The 18,983-nt window shown below is 50.6% G+C and overlaps 1 protein-coding gene across 1 annotated transcript in view; it reads left to right on the top strand.

The window, feature by feature from the left end:
- Positions 1–1,933: 1,933 nt before the first annotated feature.
- The window catches only part of DOCK5 (dedicator of cytokinesis 5), a gene marked incomplete at both ends in the record, with an annotated part of 68,874 nt that continues 51,824 nt past the window's right edge, over positions 1,934–18,983 (top strand). Inside the window, 2 exons of the mRNA XM_082298251.1 lie at positions 1,934–1,976; positions 17,673–17,756. Of these exons, the coding sequence (XP_082154377.1) occupies positions 1,934–1,976; positions 17,673–17,756 (127 nt within the window). The remainder of the gene's footprint in view (positions 1,977–17,672; positions 17,757–18,983) is intronic.

Here is an 18,983-nt window from a genome sequence, read left to right on the forward strand (position 1 = left end):
AACATCATTTCAGGGAAGGGTTTGGCTGCCTGCTGCTGCCTGGGTGTGACACAACTGCACATGGCGCGTGAGTAACGCTCTGCGTGTGTGACGAACCCAGCTCCGTTCTCGGGAGGTGACAGATCAGCTCCATCGGTACAAAAACCAGTGCGTGGTGCAGTGAGACTGTGGCTAAGAGGGACATCGAGTGTCCTGTGTGCAGCTTTCTGCTGCCAAAGGACAGCTTTATTTGTTAGAGCAAATTGCTCATAATGAATTCTTATTTATGCTGCTCTGCCCCTTACAGGCGCCAGTGAAGAGGAAGGAAAAGTGAACTTACTGGAAACACAGGTGGGAGAGGAGGGAGTATGGAAAACTCCTCCTGAACACACCAGGCTGGAATCAGAGAGACCCAGAGTGATCTGCCCAGGGCACCCCGAGAGCTGGGCAATTACTCTGCCCTGGGGCCTCTCACTTGCAGTGAAAAATAATCAAAAATGTGATGATATCTCCAGCTCTTCACACTTTAGTGCAATTTAAAAAGTGGTCACGTGTTAAAACATTCTGAATTATCACTGTTCTCTTTGATGAGAGACAGAGGCGTCCTGTCCATGGCAGGGGGGTGGAAGGAGGTAAGATTTAAAGTCCCTTTCAGCCCCACTATTCCCTGATTCCATGGACTCCACAGGCACTAATACAGACCAGATCCAGCTGCTACAGCCCTGGAGAGATGGGGAGAACCTGGATCTGCTCTGTTTGGCCCTAAGGCTGGGGGAACAGTGTGATTTAACACCTCTCCAGGTGTTACCGAGCACCCCCGTCCCGGGCACTTTGCCAGCACAGCCCACACACCTGCAGCATCCAGCTAGCCCGGTTCTGGCCCCGCAGGACCCAGTTCGTGCTCAGCTGGTCCCCGTGTCCCCAGCTCGAGGTCCTTTAACTCAAACCCTCTCTGAAGTGGCAGCTCCCGGCCCTGGAGTGGAGCTTTAGGTCACCGAGTGCCGAGCCAATCTCTAGAACATCGCGTCTCCCGTGAAGTGCAGCCCTGTGACCATTTCCCAGATGCCCGGAGTGCTTCAGAGAAATCTCTTTGTTTTCTTACCTATTAATGAGTTACTTTTAACAGCGCAGCAGCCTTGGAGCAGCCTGGGCTGGTGGAAGGGGTTGGGACGAGATGGGCACCAAGGTCCCTTCCAACCCAAACCATCCCGTGATTCTGCAGGATCACAGAATGTCCTGAGTGGGAAGGAACCCACAGGGATCCTCGATCCAGCTCCTGGCCCTGCACAGACCCCCCAGCAATCCCACCCTGGGCATCCCTGGCAGCGCTGTCCAAACGCTCCTGGAGCAGCCTCGGGGCCGTGCCCATTCCCTGGGGAGCCCGGGCAGTGCCCAGCACCCTCTGGCACCCTCGGGGGGGAGAACCTTTCCCTGCTCTCCAGCCTTGCCCTGGTCTCCACGCTGTGACTGACTCAGTGAAACCCTACACTCACAGTGACAGCGGAGCCATTTCCGCACGCTCACCCCCCAAACCTTTTAAGCAGCAACATCGAAACCACGAACCGCCTCACCCGCGGCTCCGGCCGTGTCCGCTCCCAGGGAGGGGCCGGGCGGGGCAGGTGATGCCGGCGGGGCGGGGAGAGCCGCAACCTCCTCCTCCTCCTCTCCTTCCTTCTCTTTCTCCTCCTTCTCCTCCTCCTCCTCCTCCTCTCCTCCTCTCCTCCTCCCGCTCCTGCGCTCGGCGCGCTGGGGGCGGCTGCAAAGTTGGGCGTGTGCTGGGGAGTTTTTGGAGCGAGTTTTGGGGCAAGTTTGGGATCGCGTTTGGGAGCCAGGACCGGAGCATGGCTGAGCTGCCCGGGGCGCCCGGCCCGCGGCTCCAGCGCGGGGCTACGGCGGGCGAGGGGCCGCGCTGAGCGAACCCCCCGAGCCCCCTGAGACCCCCGGACCCGCCGGCATGGCCCGCTGGATCCCCACCAAGCGCGAGAAGTACGGGGTCGGTGAGTGAGTGCCAGCCGGGATGCTCCGGACCCGTGCGCCCTTTCCCTTCCCTTGCCTTGCCTTCCCTTCTCTCCCACCCCATCCCATCCCCTCCCATCTTCTCCCTTCCTTTCCCTCCAGTTCCATCCCTTCCCGGAGCCTTCCCCGCGCTCCCCGCGCCTCTCGGGCGGTTTCGTTCCCGGTCTGGGCATCGCTTTTCGGCTTCTTTCCCATTTCCAGTTCGCGCTGTGCCGCTCGCAGGTCCGGCAGTGTCCGCTCCCTGCACCCCTCGGGGTGGATGGAGGCGGTGGTGTGTGTCCAGCGCTGGCTTCCAGGAATCCCTCAAAGTTCAGGGCTGACTTTTATAATTTTGCCTCTCCAGTGTGTTTTACACTGAAAAAAAAGCTCTAACACAGCAGAAAAGGTTTGTCTACTGCTGTGGATGGAAGGAGATGTGGTTGGGAAAGGATAAGGAGGGTGTCATGGGCAAACTGAGGGCTCTGGGTGTCTTTGTCAGGGGCTGGAAATCGTGATTTAGGGTGAGGGATGGGGAAAGCTTGACTGGACGTGGCCCAGGCCAGGCTGGACGGGGCTTGGAGCAGCCTGGGATAGTGGAAGGTGTCCCTGCCCGTGTCAGAAGTGAAACTGGGTGAGCTGTAAGGTCCTTCCAGCCCAAATCATTCCCTGATTCTTTGACTGACACCTTGTACCCCCTGCCCTGCCCTCTGATTGAAAGGGTTTTGCTGAGCCTGGCTCACTTGTCTCTAACAGGAACAGAACAGCGGTGTTGCTGATAAAATTGTGCTTTGCTTGAGAGTATAAAACCCACAGGTTTGAGGTTGCTTGTGAGAATCGGGCAGGGAACAATTGTCAGGAAGCCACTAATGACACACGGAGCTCATGATAATTTATTTTACTGGAGAGTGATCTTCTGTGCTGCTGGTGCTCAGCAGTGGACTTCTCAACGTGAGAAAAGATTACTGATTTCATGCTTGCAAAGTGTTCATTGCCCCAGCTCCCATGGGGGTGTTCAGCCTGCGAGGTTGAAGGTGAAAAAACCTCACCGTGCTCGATTTTCACAGCGAATTTGTGCTGGGTGACCCCTCCACCCCTGGGAGGCCTTGCAGGGAAGCAGCTCAGCTGCTCTCAGGACTGCGGCTGGAGACATTTCCCTCAGCACAGCCTTATCTGGTTTCTCCAGGTAACTGGAAGGGTGTGGAGTGTTGAGCACCCTGAACTTTGTTTCTTGTCTCGTGGGGAGCAGCCCGCACTGTTTATCCGTGGCAGTGCGTGCTCAGCCCGCTGAGAGCGCTGCGGGCAGCCGTAATTCCCAAACTTCGGTGGGTAATCAGATAACCCATATCCTGCCGGGGCCATTGGCTGTGCTGGTGTTTTCTGAGCACACCTTGGAGCGAGGCTGTTCCACAGCCCAGAATGGCCTTGGGCAGCAGATGAATCAGAGGCACTCCTCTGGCTTCCTTTTATTTATTACCTTCCGGGGTGAGTTTCCGTGCTGGCCTCAGCCAGCTGCTCCCTGTGACAGCTCCTCTCCCAGGAAGGGCACTGGCTTGTGTGCAAGAGGGGTGGAGGGCAAAAAATGCCTCTTCCTGCGTGTTTCCACTCAAAAAGTGTGTGGTGGGATGTGCCCTGTGACTCCCGGGTGGTCAGCTGGGTGAAAAAGGTGCTTTTTGGGTGCACACAGACACCCAAGTGATACAGGGGCTGTCGTGCTGCAGCTCTGGGGTTTCATTTGCAGCCAGGGCTGATAAGGTTGACCCACAGGCAGTGACAGAATTATTCAGGCACTGCCTGGCTTTGTTTGACACACTTGCAATGGTAATTTTGTCAATTTGGTGTTTGCAGATTTGATGAGTTTCTTATCTGCAAGTGTGTCCCGTGCCGTGCTTGAGGGCCCCATTCTCGCTGGTTTGGAGGGGCTGGTGAGGATTGGGAGGGAGGCTTGAGCTGCTTGGGCTGGGACTGTGCCAGTGCTGAAGTGGCTGCAAGGAGGGGAATGCCCCGGTCTGTGCACGGTGGTGTCAGGTGGGACCTGTAAAGACACAACTTTTGTTCAGCGAGAAAAGACTGAGAGGAGATCTCCTCAATCCACATAAACCTCTCCAGAGGGTGTCAGGATGGTGCCAGACCCTACCCAGTGATGGCCATAAAACAAAACACAAGTTCCACCTCACCACGAGGAAGAACTTTTTCCATGGAGGTGGCAGAGCCCTGGAACAGCTCCAGGGAGGGCCTGGAGTCTCTCTCTCTGGTGACATCCCAAACCCACCTGGATGATTCCTGCTCCAGGTGACCCTGCCTGGGCAGAGGCTTGGACTGGATGAACTCCAGAGGTCCCTTCCACCCCTAAATATTCTGGGGTTCTATGAAAGGACGCCCAAATCATGGCTTTGGTGATCTCTGCTTTGGAAACTGCTGCAGAACTTCTTGGATTTATTTTAAACACGATCCTGGATGCCACGGCAATGGAGTGGGAAATTCCAGGAAGTCAGCAGTGTGATTCAGTGTCACTTGTCTGATTTCTGCCCTTCAGGAGGGTTTCTGTCCTGGGTTATATTTGACAGATCCATGGATTGTGAGTTCAAATGGGTTTGCTGGGTTTCAGTTTTGTCCTGAACTGGTTAAAGCTGGGGAGGGCTCCCTTCCCACAGATGGCAAAGGGCTGAGTTTGGAATGGCAGCAGGGAGTGCAAAACTGGGAATTGCACTGTTTTTCGGGAAGCAAACGTGAGAGACAGGCAGCTTGCAGCTCTTGGAGCTTCTCACTCGCAGTGAATTCTCAACCAAGCACCAGATGGGATTTGGGAAGGGACAGAAATGCTGTGGATCAGCTCCTGGGCAGCATCTCCTCCCTGAGCAACAGGGGCTTCTGGGTCTTACAGAGCCCCCTTGTGACAGGCTTCACCTCGGATTTAGGACTGAAGGAGCATCTTCTTGGGAAGCTGATCAGTTTTTGGGCCAGACTGAACAAAAGAACCTATTCTGCTCATGTGCTTCTCTCAAAAAGGAGTTGTCATTTGCAGAAATCCTTTCACAGAGACTCTTTTCAGTCAAAGAAACCTGTGCTCTGAGGGACAGAACACCTGAATGACTTCACAAGATTTTTAACTTTTATTATCTGTTTGTTTTAAAATTAACTTCGAGCATAAGGAACCAGTGATGTGATCACTTTCTTTTTCTGCTGGCAGTAACGTGGATTTGCACTGACTTTAGCTCCAGAGCTACACCTGGGTTGTAAAAGCAATTCTGTCATTACTCAGCTGTTCCTCACTCTGCGGGCTGAAGCCTGTTAATGGAATGAGAGAACCTGGAGTCTGTGGAATCCTAAATTAGTCTATAATAAATCCATTCTAAACAAGCAACCAGATCCCTTTTCCTGGCTCCTTCCTGCTGGAGTGGCCGAGTGCTGGGCCAGGGCAGGGAGCTGACCCAGCTCCAGAGCAGTTCAGGGGTGGCAGAGCTGGGTTTGTGTCCAGGGGGTTTCCAGGTGCCTGCAGTGATGATGGGTCAGGCACACGAGGTTCTTGTGGAACCTCTGACTATGAACCAACACGATGTGAAGTGTTTCTTCATCCTGTGCAGCCTGAATGGAAAATGCACCAATTGTTTGGTGAATACACAAATCTGAACTTCCAGGATCAGGAATTACTAACTCAGGTTTGGTTGGAAGAGCTCTGAGATGTGAAAACCAGAATAGTTTGAATGTTGGTGAAGGTGGTGGCTTGCACCTGGATGCACTGGCAGGGCTAGGGGGGATTCCACTGCCCTGAGGGAGGGGCTGGAGCTCTGTGCCAGGGGGGTTTTGGTTGGATTGTAGGAAAAGGCTCTTCCCCCGGGAAATGGGCACGGGCTGAGGCTGCCAGAGCTCCTCAAGGCTGCCAGAGCTCCAGGAGCGATTGGACACCACTGCCAGGGATGCACAGGGTGGGATTTTGGGGTGTCTGGGCAGGGACAGGGAGGGGGCTCTGATCCCTGTGGGTCCCTTCCAGCCCAGGACATTCCATGATTCCATGACCCTCATTTTTGGGGCAGTGGGGCTGTTCCACAGATTTGTTGTAGTGGGACTGGGGGGGGACCTGGCAGATATCCTGCAATTACCAGGAATTCCCTGTGCCTGGTTTTGGTGGCCTCTCACACACCCATGACACTCGTCCTGGCTGGCAGGAACAGAGCTCTGGGCTGCTTTTTTGGGAATAACCATTGAAGTCTTTCCTTTGTCAGATCCCACGAGGTGTTTGGGTTCCAGTCGGCTCCGTCACGGCTCAGGAATGGCAGCAATTCCTCAAACATGAGCCAGGGCCTGCCAGCCCCTGGGTGATGGATGGGAGCAGGGATGCAGGGGGTCAGGAGGGAGGGAGCTGCGGCAGGACCAGGTTTTCTCACTGATGGTTTGGTTTGTGGTGACTCCCGGGGTGCTGGGCCAGCAGCCCTGGCTCCCTGTCCCCATTCCAGGCACCTGCAGAGTTCTCTGCCCAGTCTGGGATCAAAGCACTCCCACAGTACCTGGAGTCAAATCATGTCAAATTAGGGCAAAATTTGTATTTGTCTCAACTTGCTCCTTGCTTTTTCCCTGCTGTTCCTGTTCTGAGCTGGAATCATGTCCACTGTTGTGCCTCTGGCTCCTGGCAGGGGCTCCAGAAGGATGGAAAAGCCTCTTCCCCCCATTCCTGCTGCAGAACTGACCACCTCCCTTCCTATCGATGCAAACACTGCTCATTTCCCCTGCCTTTTGCTTTATAATGATTTAGGGCTAAAAATTGTCTGATGGAGATGCCAACAAAATTCCCAACAGGGAAAAGCAAAACCTTGGCATTGTTAACAGCAAAAAAGGGAATCTTCACAGCAGATGAGACTTCATTTCTGATCTCGCTTCCCAGTTTTCATTGCTGTCTGCAGTTGATTTGATGTGAAATTTGGCTTGCTGCTTCTTGCTTCCACTGTCCTTTCTATTTTCTTTTTAATCCATATTAGCCAGGGCCTCTCTTCTCTTATTTTTGGAGATTTCTGCTCTGTTCTTTAAGTCATTCTGCATGAAATTAGTCCTGTGGACTTCAAAGGCATCAGTGCCATGAACAAGACTTGTAAATGTTCCATATCTTGCTCTTACTTTGAAAAGAAATATTTCCCCAAGTGTTTGTGACTTGTGGGTGCTTCAGTTCATGACCAGCATCCCCCTGGTGTTCAGGAGCTGTCCCACAGTTCATCTTTTTAACAATTAAATCCCTTCATGGGGCTCTGAAGGGGCATCTAGAACTGCTGGGTGCTTCTGGAGCTTGGGCTGAGCTCTCTCCTGCTGATTAAATGTGGTTTAATTGTTCTGAGGTGTCAGGAGATCGTAAGAACCAACTTCCCCCAGAGCTGGGTGTGGGACCAGGGCTGAATTTCACACCAATTCTTGATTATTCTGATGGTTCTTCCTCTGGCATGGGGGTTGTATTTGCCAACACAACTGAAAATGGGAGTTATGGGGAGGAAAAGCAAAATAAACACTGAGGAACAGAGAAAAACTTAAATATATTGGTCAAGAAACAGTGACTGTGTAATAATGGGTAACATTCTTTATCATAATGTGTAATACTCTTTAGCATTCGGATGTTGAAAAATGCACATCCCTCCTACCTGCAAACTGATTGAAAATCTACATTTTTTGCTTTTCAGCTTGCACTTTACTTGACTGGTAGGACATTTCTCTCCACTACTGCTTTTAGGGAAAAAAAGCCTGATTTCTGCCATTAAAGACACAACCACGGCCAAGCTTAAAACCACCTCAGGCCAAAGCCATAAACACCGTTTAAAAAGCCATTTACCCCCTTGCTGCCAGAGCTGAGGGGATGTTTCAGGTCCAGTGCATTTAACTGCTGATGGAATGCCTGAAATCCTGGAATGCCTGAAATCCTGCAGTGAATTTGGGTGCCTTTGCCAGCAAACCTGTGCTAATAAAACCAGCCCATAAATACAAGTTACTGAACAGTTTCTGGGCTGGCAGTCCGTGGCTGCCTTCATAAAGTGATGACGCTGCAGAGTTTTAGTTGGAGCGGTTGCTAAAATGATAAAAAAATGTCTTTTTGGTGCAGTACAGGCTGTTCTTCCCAGGGAGATCTCCCTGGGACTGAGGGGGAAGCACCAGGAAAGGATTCATTCCTCTGGCAGATGATGTCTGGCACATCATCACAGAGTGTAGCTAAACCCAGCAGTGGTTGTGCTGTGGGGAGGATTCTTTGCTCGCTGACACTGAATTTTGGGAGGTGTCAGCGAGCAAAGTGCAATCCAAGTGCCCCTCGTCCTGGGAAGTGCTGAACCTGAGCCAGAAGTTCATTAGGGTGCAGTGGAGATAATGATTCCTGCTCTTGGGAAGTTTGGAACTTTGATCCTCCATGGCAATAAAACCATTTGCGGCTTCAGCTCCAAAGTTCTGAGTGGCTCAGAATGTCACAAGCAAGTCGTGGCCAGGGTTTTTTTTATTAAAAGTGATTTTTTTTCCTGCTTTTTTAGCTTATTCCAGATCTGATTCTTGCAGCACTTCCATTCTCCTGCTCTGACAATGCCATGGGGGCTTCAAGCTGCAGAGAGATGGAGCTTGGTGTGAAGGAATAAAGTCGGGAAGGCTTCAGTGGTTAATTCTTCATCTCCTGGCGTCTCAAGCAGTTTAATTAAAGCTTATTGCAAATTTAGGAGTTGTTTGTTCTTCATTCTTCATGACAACAAAGGGATCAATATTCTTGTTTGGCTTTTTCCTTCCAGTGTAAGCCCTCCCTCCCCATGGCCAGCCAAGATTTCTGCTCCTCATTTTAATAGTATTCCATTCCTTGTTACCTGGGATAGATGGCAAGGGAAAAATACCTTGGAATTCTCATTTCTCTGGGAATGAGAAGCTGTGAACCAGTTTGGGCCGTGCCAGTTCAGTGCCAGGGCTGTTCTGCAGACAGGGATCAGTGACCCACAGGCCATTCAGGGAGGGTGAATCTGACCCAAAGCCCACCCTGAGTGAGCAGGACTGGAGGTGCAGAATTTACATCCCAATGCTCTGCGTGTTAGAAATTCTCTTTGTGTGACCCCTGCCAGCTCCAGAGAGCTCCAGGGTTTCCATAAAGGCGTTTCCCAGCGGAGCTAAAAACCTCCTTGGCGCTGAACCCCAAATTTCTCCAAACTGCAAACTTTGCCCTTTCACCTCAGCTCTGGCAGCAGGAGTGGAAATGTGTTCATGGCTTTGGGCTGAGGTGGTTTTAAGCTTGGCTGTGGTTGTGCCCGGAATGGCAGAAATCGGACTTTTTTCCCCTAAAAGCACGGGTTGAGAGAAATGTCCTGAGTCAAGTAGAGTGCAAGTTGAAGATCAAAAAATACTGATTTTCACTCAAAGTTTGCAGGAATTTGCAGTTTGGGCTGAGCCATGCTATGAATTCTTTCCTCAAACTGGAGCTGCTGTGTCGCCTCCCGAGCCCCTGGCTGGGAAGGGGAAGGTGTTGGAGCCCGTGGTACAAACTCCCAGCTGTGATTCAGGTGGGCTTTGTTGGCACAGGGGGTTCCTGAGCTTCTGCCTGGGGTTGGTGTTGGTTGGTTGATGGTTGTGATGCCAGCAAGGGACAGCGCTGGGATTTTAACTCGGGGACCCTTCTGGGGAAGTTTAGCCCAGAGGCACAGTTGGACCCTGTGCCCAAATGTTTCACTCCTTAAACGCCCCCAGCTCTGCCCCTCCCTGGCCCTGGAATGATGTGAACCGCAGAGCTCGGGATGGGAGCGCTCCCAGCACTGTGCAGTGGCACCTCCAAGTGTTCCTCCTCCTCCTTTGATGTTCTGCCCAGTGAGAACTGGGACAGTAATTTCAAGCCAGTGGCAATTCAGTTAATTCTTTTGAAAGTGCCACATGCTTTCAAGTTGGAAACGAGCTGAGTATCCAATTTATGGAGTGGTGGGGTCTTGCTTTTATGAAATTGCCTGACAATTTCATTGAAACAGTTATTTTTGTACTTACAGTATCCAAGCACAAATTGAACGTTTGGCTCGGAGGAAAAAAGGTAATTACAGAGTGACTTGGTGAAATCCAGTTGCAGTTGTGTGGGTGGTGTAAACAAACATCTGCATCTTCACTGGCCGTAAAAATGGAGATGAAATCAGAGGTTGCTTTTGTGGAAATGGATTTCAGAGCCCTGCTAGGGGTGTGCGGTTATTAAATCAGAGTTAGTGCCACAGTCCTGTGGGGTGTAAACCCCTTCTTGTGGAGGGGACAGCCCCAAGAACGGCTTTGTGTTCCAAGACTCTTTCTCCAAAGGAACAAAGGAAAGCTGCAATATTTGAAGTGTTCTGAGCTGCAGTGATGCCAGTGGGCTGCGCTGAACACAAACCGGGTTCTGCCCCCTTGTTTATTCTGTGGTCACGTTGGGACAATTTCATGGGGTCGGGGCGATTACTTTACAGAACAGGACAATGTTTTAATGTGTTTTTGGGAGAATACTGATCCTTCAGACTGGATGTTGGTGCTGGGATCTCAAAGAGGCAGAACAAAGCTGCAGGGCTTGGAGGAGCAATAACATCAGCACCTTTAACCCTGACAGGATCCCTGGCAGGGATCACCAGACCTGGACCTCTGCAGACAGAGTTCACCAGACTCTGCAGCCGTAAAAACTGTTAATGCTTAGGCTAAACTTCATTATTTATGAATAATGACATTTCCTTTTCATGTTTGGACACCGTTAGGGAGTTTCTGATCTCACTGGGAACAAAAGCTGGGACATTATCCCAAACCACAGCCTGGGGAATCGAAGGATCAGGGAACATCAAGTTGGAGGAGACCTCCAGGATCATCGGACCCAACCTTTCCTGGCCAAACCTCGAAGAGCACCTTAAACAGATCCATCAAACCTGATAAATGTACAGAAGTGTGAAGGGAGGCCAGGCTGTTTTTCCAGCTGTGTCTCTGCAAAGGGGAGCATTTCCTGGTGTTCCAAGGGGACTGGAATTGCAGGTCTGGGTTTTTGGTTGGGTTTTTTTTCTGAAATCAAGCCCTACATCTGGTTGGGTGCTGTAAATTCAGGAGCAGGTTGGCTCCTCCACTGGCAGCAGTGATTTATTTCTTCTCTGGCTCACAGCACTCCCTCTTACTCCAGACAGAAGATGAGACAGCTCATGTAGATTAATTCCTTATCTGAGCTTAAAACCCCCAGGGGCCCTTTGGAGTGAAAATAATAAAGGAAATGGAGAGCCCAGTGGAGAAAATGACACAGCAGAAGGTTTGTGTGTGTGTTCCTTGGTGTAAAATAAACCTGAGTGTCTGGGAGGGTCAGAGCCTGGGAGCAGCTGAAGTTTGGCTCCTTCCACCCCAAGCACACTCAGAGAGATGAAACAGTTTGTGCTGGGCTGAAATTCGTGCTGGTCCCCAAATCTGGGTGTTTAGGGTGTATCTGTGTCCTGGGTGCAGTTTAGGTGCACTCTGAGAACTGAATAGTCTTTCTTTTTACGCAGATACCGGGGTATGAACGCTTTGCAACAAATACTTGAGGGGAAGGTGACTGATGGGAATTCTGCAGACATGAAAACACGAATATGGTCTTTTTTCCCTTATAATCAGGATGTCTCGTGCTTCAGTGGTTCTGAGTCATCTCAGTTTGCCTGATTTGGAACTGAGAAGCTCTAATTAAAATCCAGGGACTCGTTTATCCAGAGTGCTGTTGTGGGGCTGCCTGTGGGTTTGGGGGAGTTTAAAGCTGTAAGAGACCATGGGATCATCCCATGGGAGCCCTCGTGTAACCTTGGGAAAGCCTCCCCATTCCCATGGGCTGGGCTTGGGAAGTTGTTTTTCCTAAAGCAATCCTGGCTTTAGGAGATTAAACCATGGAGCCCAGGATCTGATCCAGCCTCTGATGGGGACAGAGACAGGATTAGCCCAAAGATGATGAGGGCATGGCTGAAACCCTTCGCTGCTCCCAGTTTGGGAATCCGTTTGGTTTGGGCAGGACAGAGTCTGCAAAACCTGCGATTATTTGCCTGTCCCACTCCAAGGTCATCCATTTTCAGAGGAAATCAGGGAAAACTTTCAGACTTTGATCAAGTGTGCATCAATTCCTCGTCCTTCGTGAGCAGGGGACACCCTCATTGGGGTTTGTTTCCTGGAATGGTCTGAGGTTGGAAGGGTTGGAAGCCTCTGGAGGGCAGAGGCTCTTCCTGCTTTTCTCCTGGTTCTCCAGAAAAAGGGATGAATAGAAAACCCAACAGTTACAGCATCCAGATTAGCAAATTCATGTCACACCCTCCTGCAGAGGCAGGTGATGTAATTTCTGAGCCGATTTAATGCTCTTTTTTGAGATAACCAAGTTTAAAATTGTTGAGTGTATTCCTTGTGTGGGGTCAGCCTGGACCAGCGAGTACACAAGGTGTTAGAAGCCATAAAACCACAGAATTCCGGGGAGTTTAGGGTTGGAAAGAACCTTAAAGATCCTCTCATTCATTCCATGGGCAGGGACAGTCCACCTGCAGCTCCTCAGGGGCTGGACTCTGCTGCCTAATGATGGCTGTTAATTGAAGCGTTTCCAGCTGCATAATCCTGTTAATTCTGGATTACTGACGTCCTGAATGCTCAGCACTCACTTGGAACTTCTGGAGCTGATCTGAATGGCAGCATCCACCATCCAGGAGGGGGAACTTTTTCATACCAGTGACTCAGTGTCCATGTTTCCCAGTGCTGAACCATGAATTACTTTTTTTTTGTGAAGCAGAAGAAGTAGCCTGCCATCTAAATCTTAATTATGCTGCTCTCAGTTTGTCAGACACAAATTCCTGGGAAATTACCAGAATGTTTTTGCTCCAAACATCAAAAAGGCTTTGTTCCTCTGAAGAATTAATTCCTTGGGCAGTTCCTTGTTTTTTCAATAAAGCCTCTGTTTTTTGGCTGGATCTTGGCACCGGGGACCATCCCAGGCTCCTCCAAGCAGGGCTGTCCTGCAGAAAGGCCATTCCTGGGTGCTGCAGCAGCAATCAAATCCCTCTGGTTCTGTGCAGTGGGGTTTGGTGTGGGGCTGAGGGGTGGGATGAGCTGCAGCCTGGTTCCTGCAGCAGCCCTGAATGGGATCCTTTGTTCCCGGAGCAGCCCCAGCCCTCTGCTCCCAGAGGGTGGCAGGGGGAGCAGGACGTGGCATTTGGACGGGGTTGTGTCTTTGTGGTGGGTGGGGCAGGGGGGCTCTGAGCCAAGTCAGAGATAATGGATCTTGCAGGGGCTCTGTTTTCCGGGCCAATAATCCACATTTCAAGTGCACTCATTGAGAGAAAGATTCCATTTCCTTCTGATTTGAGTTGCACAGAGATTGTGAGTGACAGTTCCTGCTTTGTTCTCTTTTCATTTTGGGGCATTTTAGCTCAGCTTGGCTTTTAGGGCAGTCTTGAAAATGAGTTAATCTGTGGGAAAAATGGGTCTTGGAGTTAACAGAAACATGGAATCATGGAATGGTTGCGTTGGAAGAGACTTTACAGCTCATCCCATCCCACCCCTGCCATGGGCAGGGACGCTGCCCCTATGCCAGGCTGCTCCCGCCTGGCCTTGGACACTTCCAGGGATCCAGGGGCAGCTGCAGCTCCTCTGGGAATTCTGTCCCTGACCACCCTCAGAGGGAGGAATTCCTTCCCAATATCCCAATCTCACCCTGCCCTGTGGCAGTTTGAAGCCATTCCCCTGAAAATGCCACACCTACCCCTGGTTCCACTGAACCCCAGCTCAGGCTCCATGAGCTGCTCACAAACCTCTTTTAAATTGAGGCTTCTCCTGGGCTCTTGCACAAAGTGAAGCTTTGTGGATTTTTAAAGTGTGTTTGGGGTTTTTTATTTGCACTTTTTGTACTTCTTGTTTTGGGCCCCGTGCATGACATCGAGGCTCTGTTGTGTGTAAGGACCACTGTCAGTGTTCCATGACTCAGGAATATGTGCGGGACTGGCCTGGTGTCCTGGGGCTGTGAGGTGTTCCATGGCTCTGGAATGTGTGCAGGACTGGCCTGGTGTCCTGGGCGCTGTGAGGTGTTCCATGGCTCTGGAATGTGTGCAGGACTGGCCTGGTGTCCTGGGGCTGTGAGGTGTTCCATGGCTCTGGAATGTGTGCAGGACTGGCCTGGTGTCCTGGGCGCTGTGAGGTGTTCCATGGCTCTGGAATGTGTGCAGGACTGGCCTGGTGTCCTGGGCGCTGTGAGGTGTTCCATGGCTCTGGAATGTGTGCAGGACTGGCCTGGTGTCCTGGGGGCTGTGGGGTGTTCCATGGCTCTGGAATGTGTGCGGGACTGGCCTGGTGTCCTGGGGGCTGTGGGGTGTTCCATGGCTCTGGAATGTGTGCGGGACTGGCCTGGTGTCCTGGGGGCAGTGACAGAACTGAACCTGCTCCATAGGTCACCATTCCAAGCCCTGGGGAGCCCAGGCTCTGCCAGGGTTCCTTTGCCACCCGTGCGGTCCCTGTTTGTGGGGTGACTCTGGAGCAGAGCATCCCCCATGGTTGTGCAATGCCCTCACAGTTCCTCCGCCGTCCCTTCCGAGGAATCACGCTCTGCCCTGGAGCACGAGAACTGCTTGCTGCTTATCTTCACCTTCTGGCCCTGGCTGTGCCATAAAACCATCTGCTCACGGGATTAGCTGCTGCCCTTTCTGATCCTGATGGATTCCATAGGCTGGGTGCACGTGGAAAACACATTTCCTCACCCTTTGAACCAAACTGGAGCACTAAACCAAGCACAATGACGCATTGCCTCCAGTTGTGTTCGAAGAAATGATCATTTAACAAACCAAGGCTCGTGTTTTCCACCTCTGCCTCTTTATTTGGATTAAATTTCCTCAATTTTAGCGCTGCTTTTCATCCAGGATGATAAAAGGAGCAGGATCAACACTCTGAAGTGAATTTCAAAGGACAAAATCACAGCTGAAGTTTAGCTCGAAGCAAAAAGACTTAACTTCAGATATTGCTGCAAATTTGAATACAAAAGTCTCTGTATTATTTTTCCTTCTTCCTCTCTCGCTGCTCTGTCAGGATTTAAGCAAAGGGGTTCTATTTTTCCATGCCCATGTTTGTGATGGGAAGCTTCCTTTTCCTTTCAAGTCAGAGAGAGGTCACGGAGGGGGCTCAGCAGCACAAATCCCTGCAGATGGGATGGGTTTGGGACAGCGCTGACTTCCAGCAGCAGGAAGCATCACTTGCAGCCAGGGAAAATATGCCAGCAATTTGTCTTTTCTAATCTTGTACAGAACCGTCAGGGAGGAGGTTCTTCCACAGACAGTGACCCTCTGCTCTGGCTTAGTTCAGTCTGGCAAGGCAAGGAACGACAAAATTGACCTTTTTCTGTTCGTTTGGTTGGGTTTTTTTTGTTTGGTTTTGGTTTTTTTGATGTGGGAGTTCCTCCAGGCTGCACATGCTGCAGGTTGGGATGTGAAACCTGCCTGGTGGAGCAGGGAAGGGGAAGGGAAGGGGAGGGCAGGGTTTCGTTCTGTCTTGCGGCTGCCGTGATCTGTAGGAAGGGGAAGGGAACTGCTGGGTCCTCCCTGGTGCTCTTTGGGCTGAATTCACTCTGTGTTCCAGCAGAAAGGCCGGGCCTGTGTCCACCCACCTTTCCCTGGGCAGCAATTTATGGGAAAAATGCAGCGTGGTGTTTGTATAATGAGTGGTTGTCCCAGAAAAAGCCGGGGCATGCAGGAATTGCGTGTGGGAATCCCTGCGGTGTGACAGCCCTGCAGCACCACACGGAGCCGGGGCACCAGTCCAGAGGGGAACTCGGGGATGCTCCAGGGCTGGAGCCCCTCTGGAGCTGGGCTGGGAGAGCTGGGAATGCTCACCTGGAGAAGGGAAGGCTCCAGGGAGAGCTCCGAGCCCCTTGCAGGGCCTAAAGGGGCTCCAGGAGAGCTGGAGAGGGACTGGGGACAAGGGCTGGAGGGACAGGACCCAGGGAATGGCTTCCCACTGCCAGAGGGCAGGGATGGATGGGATATTGGGAAGGAATTCCTGGCTGTGAGGGTGGTGAAAGGCTGGGATGGAATTCCCAGAGCAGCTGTGGCTGCCCCTGGATCCCTGGAAGTGCCCAAGGCCAGGTTGGAGCAGCCTGGGACAGTGGGAGGTGTCCCTGCTATGGTGGGCCCAGACCATTCCAGGCTTCACATTCACGTTCAGCTTTGGCCAGGAACATTATCCAGATTTTTCTGTTGGAATGGGAATGGAATTTCTACTTCTGCGCCAGTTCTGGGGTCTTTAAGGTGTCTGAGCTGCACACCCAGCTCAGCAATCAGCCTTTAAAATCCTGGTTGACAGCCCCTTTGTGGGGAGGGAGAGGAAAGCGGGTGTGGAAGCAGCTCTTAGGAGCAGAAATGCAGTAAAATTCCTGTAATCCTGTGGAAATCATGGATTCAGTGCACTGTCCATGTGTCTGCGGCATAAACTGGCGCCACTGGGAGTGAACCCTGCCCTGCAGCACAGGAAGATGTCTCTGCCTGGGATCAGGGATCCTGCAGGGATTCTCATCCCTGGCCTGCTTGGTGGGATATTTTTAGCCGCAATGTTTTGAAGAAAGCTCCGATCTGGGAGTGAATTTCCGGCGTGGTGCAACCCCCAGGCTGTGCTGGAGCCTGGCCAGGAGCAAAGCACCTCATCCCCACGGAAATGGGAGGCATTTCATGGGAATTTCCTGGCAGAAGAGCTCTGGTTTTTATTTATTTATTTATTGATTTGATTTCCAGTCCAGAGCTCCTCAAACACAAACCTTGGGAGGTCTGAAGAATTCCCCCCTGAAAATGTTTGGGTGATTTTTTTGCTTTCTTAAAAACAAATGTGGTGCTTATTCACCTTTAAATTTGCTCAGGCAACAGCTTTGGATACATAAATGTGCGGATTTTGTGTGTGAGATTTCACTGCTGCATTTAGGATGCGATCTGTTCTTAAATCAGTGTTTTAAATAAATCAGCTGGTCTGGGTTTGATCTGCTCTGGCTTTGCTGATCAATTCCTGGAACCACAGCCAAGCATTTCACTGATTTTACGTCTTTTTAGTCAGTTTGAAAGCAAATTCAATTTCAGCTTTTTCCTCTGGTCCCCGCGGAGGGCTCTGCTCTGCCCAGAGAAACTCCAGCAAGTCCCAGGGAAAAGGCACTTCAGGAGTGTGAGCTCCTGCACTTAATCCTATTCCCCCTGGAAATCCCATAAGCATCCAGCTTAACTTTGTCTTTGGGAGGGATTAAATTTGCCGAGAATCCCAGGTTTTGGTGTTAAAATTGCTTCTTGGCTGGGCAGAGCCTTTAGCAGCAACAAGTGTGATTTGGGGTTGAAATGAGCGTGTTTTTGTCTGGAATTGGGTGGGTTTTGACGCCCCATTTCTGATGCTTTCTGATGCTGGAGTTACTCCTGTGAAACACAAAAAAATGGTGATTGTGGAACTGATCTGCTTGAGGTGGGGGTGACCTCTGTGGGCAGGATTTTGGCAAAGTGGGAATGTGCAGCTGCTCCAGAAGGTGTCACAGGCCTGTCTGGAAGGTAAAAACCCACCTTTGTTGTCTGTTAATAATATTTCTTCATGATAAAATCTGGAAAGAGGGAAGAATAATAGATGTAAATGATGTCCTTTTCCAGTGTATTCCAAACCCAGGGTGACTTAAATCACTTTATTCCTTTTCCCAAACCCTCCCCTGCCTCTGGAGAGCCCATTCCCAAACCTGATTCCTTCATGGCTCTGTTTTTCCCCTTTTTCTCCTCATTTTTCAGCCATCTACAACTACGAGGCCGCGCAGGACGTGGAGCTATCCCTGCAGGTGGGGGACACCGTTCACATCCTGGAGATGTATGAAGGTAGGTGCAGCTCTCAGGGGGGTTTGAGAGGAAAATAGGAACAAATCAAGTTTATTTTTCACATTTCAGATCTGTATTTTCAACTTCTGATACGCCCCAAAGCACAAATTTGGTGTGTAGTGGTTGCTGCATCCCCTTAATTTTTAAAATAGTGTTAAAAATGCAGAAATGCAGAGGATTTCTCATCTCTGTGCTGTTCCAGGCAGGGTTTATCGAGGTGAGGTTTCACCAATATCTCAAGGCAGCACTAAAAGAGAAAGAAACATTTGATTCTGGCTGTTCACTGCTATTTTCAGCCCACACCTCTTTGCTTTGGCTCCTCTTTGGGCCACGCCAGGCACTTGTGCTCATGGGGTGAACTGATCCCACTGGAAAATAAGAATAATAATTTAAAAAAAAATTCTTTTAACCTGAGTTAGTTTTTGATCTAAGTGGGTGACAGAAAAGGAGAGGGAAGGCCTGATTGTTTCAAAAGTTGTGTTGTTTTGAGCTGTAATATCACATACTGGCGTTCAATGTTCTTAAAATGCTCCAGTTATGGGGCTTCCATGCCCTTTTTAGACTTTTTTCCCCAATCCTTTACTGGGACATTTTTCATAATACCTTAATGTAAACCACAAAGAAAACAGAATTCTTATTTTAAAGATTAAAATGGCACTTGAGTGTTTCAAATCTCCGTATCAAATTTGACTCTTTGACAAAGATTTCAATCTTAGGGCTGGAACAGAGCCATTTAATCACTTTAAGGAATGTTCTGGTCACTGCTTCCCTCTCCAAAACTTAAAGTAGAAATCCAATTATTTTCACAAGCAGCATCGATTTGAAGGAAGATTCCGTGCCCAGGATCAGTGCTGGGAGCAGGGAGCTGCTGCTTCAGCAATTTGTTCTTGGCCAGTTGTTCCCTTTCCATCCTCTGGACCTGGCAGCAGCTCCCAGTTCAGGGAGATTCTGTCATGGCTTTACCCTGTGGTGGGGGGAGAGGGGGAAAAGGGAAATATCGCTGTGGGAAATGCTGATTTATGACCTGGTTCTGCAAAAAGACCCAGGGGAGAGGATAGAAAACTCCCTTGGGAAGAGGAGGCACACTGTACTTCCCAAAATTTGGGGGGGGATTTGCTTCTTTCTCGCTGTATTTTATTTTTTTATCACTGTTTAACCCTATTTCTTGTAATCAGCTCAGCAGAGACGGGAATAGGGAATGAGTACATAAATGGCATTCCTTAGGTG

Source organism: Coloeus monedula (genome assembly GCF_965178545.1).
Source record: "Coloeus monedula genome assembly, chromosome: 28".
Lineage (NCBI taxonomy): Eukaryota > Metazoa > Chordata > Aves > Passeriformes > Corvidae > Coloeus > Coloeus monedula.